The 6,846-nt window shown below is 47.4% G+C and overlaps 1 protein-coding gene across 1 annotated transcript; it reads left to right on the top strand.

The window, feature by feature from the left end:
* Positions 1-2,165: 2,165 nt before the first annotated feature.
* LOC134421031 (helix-loop-helix protein 13-like) lies at positions 2,166-4,070 on the top strand. The gene is made up of 2 exons (XM_063161406.1): positions 2,166-2,604; positions 4,033-4,070. The coding sequence occupies exons 1-2, from the start codon at positions 2,166-2,168 to the stop codon at positions 4,068-4,070; spliced, it is 477 nt and encodes a 158-aa protein (XP_063017476.1).
* The last annotated feature ends 2,776 nt before the right edge of the window (positions 4,071-6,846 follow it).

Genomic DNA, 6,846 nt, shown 5'->3' with positions numbered 1-6,846 from the left:
ATCTGCTCAGAGAGGGGAACCTGGCACACAAAACTCACCCAGTTACCTGCTGAGCCCCTGCTCTCTGCCCCTCGCTCCCAGTGGACAAGTGCCTCCTCCAGAGCATGTTCTCTCCCCAGTTTGTTATTTCCAAATGTCTCCTGCTTGTGCCATGTGAGCACCACCAATGCTTGGCTGGGGAGCTGGAGGAGAACCTGGAGTGAGTGGCTTCTTTTGGGAGCCTTGCTTGGAGAGGACACTGGGAAATACAGCTGGACTTGAACTTAAAGGCCTTTTCCAGCCTCAATGATTCTGTGACTTCAAATAAACCAGTGCAGAGTGAACTCCACATTGATCACTCCGAGTTCAAGGCTCAGCTGTGCCACCTCTGATTGTGGCCATTCCTGCATCCATCCCCTCCTTCCCTGCTCCTTGTTGGGGTTCAGTGTCTGCCACGGTGAACGTTCACTACACCAAAACTTTGTGTTCCTTGGCACACAACAAATCATGTTCAGAACAAATTATGTTCTTGTCAGAACAAATCATGTGCTTTGTACAAAACCAGCACAAAATTCCCGCCCTGAGCCGACCAGAGGAAGCAAGACAAACTCGAATTATTTAACAGCCATTTGTCCTCTATTGTCCAGCCTTAACGATTCTCGAATTGTCACACTTGGCATCTTTATTTCTTATGCAGATTTACAGGTAATGGATTTCCTGTTTAATTTGCGCAACAAGGGGAACACAGGCAGCCCTAATGTTTCCTTAAGTGTCACCTTCTCACAACTTCTCTGCAAGAACCTTTCTGGCAGCCTGTTTTCGGCTGCCTTAAGCTTCCTGCCACAAGGGAAAATGCCAGGCTGCTAAGAAGGGACCTTAACAGCCTGTGCCTTATCCTAAAGTCAATCCCTCTTTTCCCAAGGCAAAGCTGCCCGGACTGCACCCTAAGACACTGTTAGATGGAGAACCCGAGAATCCTCTCCGGGATCCATGATAAATGCAGGTCGTTTTCTGCTCTCTGGCTCTTTACCTGAAGCTGCTGAGCTCTGTCCCGTCAGGAATCTGCCTGTGGCTCACCAGCTTCACAGGTGTCTCTTGAAACCTCACCACACAGCAGCAGGATGGGAGCCTGTGCACAAAGTCAAGCACGTGATGAAGTACCTTTATAAAAGTTCTTTATGACCTGTTTCAGGAAAAGCATTTAGGCTTGCTCTAACTTTAAACACGATTCCTTTCCATTCACTCAAGTCCTTAAAAATACGACTTGAACTATTTCTGAATTAATTTAGACATTGGCAGTAAGCATTATGGAAATAAAAGAGAACGAAGCACACACATTATGTACCTGCCCTAAAGCTCTGGTGGTGCTTAACACCTTCCACCCCATCATCCCTGCCATGCTGGATACCTGCTGCTCTCCCAGTTTCCAGCTCTTCCAGAGGTGGGGCCCACCTGCTCCACCACTCCAGGACTTCACCCTGTGTGGTTTGACAGCCCTGGTGTGAGACAGAGCATCGAATGTCCACAGAGCAAATGTGTGGTTCAAATGGGAAATGCAGCAGCCAAAGGAGGTGGTGTTGGCTCACTTAATGAGGTACCACAGTTTTGCACAGCAGTTCATCCCACACCTTCCCTCTCCAGAGGAGCAGAAGATGCCACTGTCTTGTGCTGTCAAACACAGGAGCGTGTGTTTGTGACAGCAATACAATAGCATTTTGTTTGTCCCCATTTTGTGGGCTTCACCAAAAAGACAAAGGACTATTTTGTTCCTTCCTCCAAGCACTCCTCACCAAACAAAATCCCTCTGTGAACCTCCTCTAAACAGGAGGTGGAGAGACTGGACCTGTGGAAGAGCTCAATAACTGCTTCAATGAATTTTTCAGGAGAAAGTCAATAGAAACCTCATTCTATCTTCAATTCATTCATATTGTTTTGTAGTGGACAGCTAATAAAAAGGGAAGCACGTGCACTAATTAGTTCTGAGAGGCGAATAGGAGCCATGAAGTATTTCCTGCTGAGAAGACACGAAGTATTTAAATCCCGACTCCCACTCGGATTTGCAACCGTGGAAAAATTTTCCATTAGCTTCCACGAGGACACAACCAGAACTCCCTGCCCACATTTGTCGAAATTAAAACCCCATTAAACCAGTTTAACCTGAAGCTGTGAGCCTGGCGGGCCAGGGCATGGAGGAGCTTTGCTACAGCTTCGAGGATGGAGGCCCCAGTGCGGAATCTCTCCTCTGGGAGCCGGCAGATCCCGATGCACCACTGGAGAACTTTCTCCTGGAGTGCCTGGCGGAGCCCTCATGGCCAGGGCCGGGTGGTGCTGAGCTGGACAAGCTCCCAGCCCCGCCAGAGCAGCCCCGGCAGCGCCGCGCCGCCAACCTGCGGGAGCGCCGGCGCATGCTGGGCCTCAACGCGGCCTTCGAGGCCCTGCGCGGCCGCGTGCCCACCTTCCCCTACGAGAGGCGCCTGTCCAAGATCGACACGCTGCGCCTGGCCACCGCCTACATCGCCCTGCTCGGGGACATCCTCCTGTCCGGCTGCCACCCCCGCGCCTACGTGGAGAAGTGCCTGAGGAGCGGCGCCCCGGGCCTGCAGCGGGCGGCCTGGAACACCAGCGGTGAGCGAGGGTGGGCGGCGCTTGAGGGAGCAGGGCCACACTCGGGAGTCGATTTTGGGCAGTTGTTGGTTTTGTTGGTTTTTGGGCACAGTTGATTTTGTTGAGTTTTGATTTTTTGCTCGTCACACCCAAATAGCTCTGAAACGATTGGGATTTCCTCTCTTTCCTTCAAAGAGAGGAAATCTCAATCGGGTCACAGCAGAAAATCATACTTATCCTTCTTCTCTAACTTGCTTTTTTTCTTTAAAAAACTGAATAAACACTCTCCCCACTCCCCACCCAAAAGCAACTTGCTAAGGTTCTTTTTACAAAGAGGAAGAATTTTTAGTTTCAGAATATATTTTTGGACTTAAAAAAAAAGTCTGTGAGAAATTGTTCTTTTCTGATGGAGCCCTTAGAGATTTTTCTACATTTTCTTTAGAAGTTTTCTTTAGCTTGTACTTGGCAGAGGAAAACACCTTGGTTTGGACACAAACAACATTTCATTTCTTAAAATACAGATGTCCCAGCAACCCAGAGTTTCTCAGAGGTTACAGTTCAACACATGAACCGGGATACACAAGTCAGAGTGTTCAAATTTCAAGCTATTTTCAAAATATGGGGAAGTGTATGTCTATTTGCAATTTATAATCTTATATAATTATTTCTATTTTAAAGTGGAGGGCTGTTATTCAGTATTCTGTTCGGTTTGTACTTAATCCCTGATTTAGCTGGAATGAATTTGGGCCTTTCTTCCTCCAGAATATATTTTTCATCGGGCCACTGTGTGGTGAAGATGGGAAATTGCCCAAACTGCACAACACAGGGCCTCAATCTCAGAAGGCAACAGGTTTTGTGCTGCTTAGAGCAGGGAGGAGCAGAGGGGGAGGTTTCAGTAGTTCTTGGTACTTTGCATTTTAAGTTAATTAATCCCCTTTCCAACTCTGCTCCTTTGCTGTATATGTTCCTTTGGATCTTGGAAAGGGGCCTTCAAAATGAGCCCTCAAAACTACAGCACAAGAAAGGAAGGAGAAAAGTCAGTAAATGGGAATACTCCTCTTTCATATTACAGGGAAGTGCTAAAGGGACAGAGACAGCAGAGGAAAAGCAATCAGTTTAGTTGAAAGGAAAAGTTAATTGAGTTTTTTCTCCTTTCTCATTAATTTTCATTATCTGGGAAAATGACTCCTAATACACCACTGATTATATCTCTTGACTACAAAAAAAAATTGTGTTTTAGTGGCTAGCTTCCCCTCCTTTTAACAGATTTTAAAGAGCACAAATATTTCTCATTGGGGTCCCCTTTTTGCCACTCTTCCTGTCCTGAAGAGTTCCACTTGGAAAGATCCAATTGAATGAGGCTCCTCTTCTGGAGAGGCTGGATAGTTGACTCATTAATGGTTAATTTAGATGTTGAAATGACTGTGTTTTCCTCTCTCCCTTGTGCAGATCTGACAGCCCGCCTGTCCTGGGTAAAGTGGGATTAAGGAGAGGCCTTTAAAGGCAGGAAAACCTGGAGTGCTGGGTTCCAGCTGCTCAATTCCCAGAGCATTTCCCCACCTCATTTCCAGCACCCAGCCTCTCTCTCTGCTGATTCATCGATCCTTGGGGCCTCCTGCTTCTCTTTCTCACTCTGATAGACCTGCACTCGCTTAAGAACAGCAAAACATTGAAAACCAGTGCCAGCACAACCACAGCCCCAACATTTTCCCTTCCACTGGATGTGGATTATGTCTAAATCCCATTTCCAGCATGTGAGAAACAAAATTATAAGAAAAAAGCTAAGCAACACCTGTGAAAATCTTGGCTTAAGATATCCAGGGTGATGGTTGTGAGAGTCACCAGGGATTCAGAGACCATGAAAGTCCAGGAGGTGAGACATGGCTCTGTAGATATCCAAAATTTTTCATGCCCGCACAGAATCCCAGAAAGGTTTGGGTGGAAGGCACCTTAAAGCTCATTCATTCCCACCCCCTGCCATGGGCAGGGACACCTTCCACTATCCCAGGATGCTCCAAGCCCCATACAGTCTGTCCTGGGACATTTCCAGGGATCCAGGGACAGCCACAGCTTCCCTGGACACCCTGTGCCAGGGCCCCACCACTGAAACCATTCCACCTTAATGTTCTTTATTGTGGTATTTTGTAGCAGGAAAGAAAATAAAATGTATTTGCTGTTTATCATTCTCATTAGTTCATCTCACATCTCTACGAAGCAAAAGCATGTCAGGAGCTGAGCTTCTGCTCTGGTTCTGGCTTTGGGGAAAGTGAAGAGGGCCCTTAGAGGAGGAAACTCTGAAGAACCTTTTTAGCTTTTCAATTTCTCTGTCAAAATGAAAAGGGGAATTTCAGCTTGGGTGCAACAATGTATTTCAGTCCATTTAGAATAAAATATTCAATATCAAATTTTGACTCTGCTTTCTCACCCGCTTCAGACAATTGGGTGAATTCTTACAGGAAACAGCACCTGAAAAGTTTAAAATCTTAAAAAACAAACAAACAAACAAACAAACAAACCCGAAAATGTATTTTTTTTCTGCTCTTACCTAGTTCTCTACTCTAGAAATGCTGATCCTCCATGTCATCAAAGTGTCACGGGAACAGCTGTGGCACAGTCACCTTCCTGGTGAGGTGAGGGCTCACTGGGACCAGAGCCAGGGCTGAGAGCTCCATGCCCATCTCAGTGGCCCAAATAGTGCCCAAATAATCCCAGTAGGGCTTTCCATGGATTTTCATCAGGATCTTTATTTCTCCAGGGTCCCTCTGAGGGCAGCTGGGATTCCTCCCTCCAAGCTGCCTTCAGCCAGAGCCCTCAGGTCACACTGCACAATCATCAGTGTACAAAAATGCCTCTCCAGGGCTGTCATGGCTCATGGGGGGACTCATCTCCCATCAGGACTAAAAAGTCCTTTACCCCAAGCTAATTTTGGGCATCCAGAATCCCTGTCTCCAGATAATGCCTCATTTCAAAGATGTGAATCTCTGCCCTGCTTTTCTCTACCTTGCAGCAGAGCTTTGTGCTGGGCACAGGGACGATAATGCCACGTCCTGAAACAAATGTTTGCTGCAGGCACCTGCTTACAAGCAGAAATCTCTTTCTTTGCCTTTTGCTCCAGCCTAGAAATCCGGGATAATGGCTTTGGAAGCAAGTGGATGTGTGCAGTAGCAGCAGGAAAGCACATCCACAGAAAGGTGGTTTTGGGGGATCTTTGGGGGAAACTGCTTGTTTGGATGGACAGCAAACCTTGGTACCAAAAGCATCATATTGACAGAGCAGGAAGAATTATCCTGTTTCAGAGCTTTTCCTCCATGTGGTGCCTCCAGCTGACGAGGGAAGATAAAGCTGAAGTCCTCCTGAGGTGCAAACACCCATCACTGGTGCTCCACTCTCAAATAACAATGCAAGGATGGACAGAAATATCTGCTGAGCTTCCCACAGCCCAGTCCCACCAGCACCACCTTGGAATTCCCACAGGATTTGCCGGCTGGGCTGGGGTCTGCAGGCTGGCAGGGTATGCCTGTTATGGGGTCACTCCCACCTATCCCTGCTGCTGTCAAGGAATCATCACACAAATGTGGTGATCACACAAAGCAGGGCTCTGAGGAACAAAGCTGTTGGAATTCCACGATGGCTCCAAGCTTGGAAAAACAGCAGCCAAAAAACCCTGCAGCAGGTTATGGAAGGATTGGGGCTTGGGTTGGAGTAAAAATCAGAAATATAATGTTCCTTTCAGAGCTGAAACCCTAACCTTGGGCTCTTGAATCAGTGAGTAGGGGTCGATACATTTATTGCCACTGATGAAGATGCTTCTCCTCACACACACCATGACTGACACTGGTTCCACTCCATCACCTTCAGCAAAGCCACATTTGATTTATGCTGAATGGGGCTGCCTTGAGGGGACACCACCTCTGCCTGCCCTCCCCAAGGTACCTGGAGTCTGCCAGGCTCTTCCAGCTGGTGCCTCACCCCAAATTGCTAAAGCAAGGGTTGCTTTTTGGGCAATGTTAAATCATTTGGATGCGACTGGCTGCTGAAATGCTGAACGTGCCACAGAATCAGGTCAGTGTCTGATGGTCCCATTAACTTCATGTAAATAAAAGCAAATCAAGAGGGCATCAGCTCTCTCTGCCTGGAGCTATGGCTCCCTTCCTGCTAAACTGAGCAAAAGCAAATTGGATCTTCAGGGATTTTTTCCAGGAAAGCCATTCCTGAATAGCTCCAGGGCTGGACACACATTTGTTCTTGAACAACCCTGCCCTT

This window comes from Melospiza melodia, chromosome 8 (genome assembly GCF_035770615.1).
Source record: "Melospiza melodia melodia isolate bMelMel2 chromosome 8, bMelMel2.pri, whole genome shotgun sequence".
NCBI classification, from domain to species: Eukaryota; Metazoa; Chordata; class Aves; order Passeriformes; family Passerellidae; genus Melospiza; species Melospiza melodia.
Note: the sequence above shows the minus strand (reverse complement) of the source record. Positions and strands in the feature narration are given on the sequence as shown.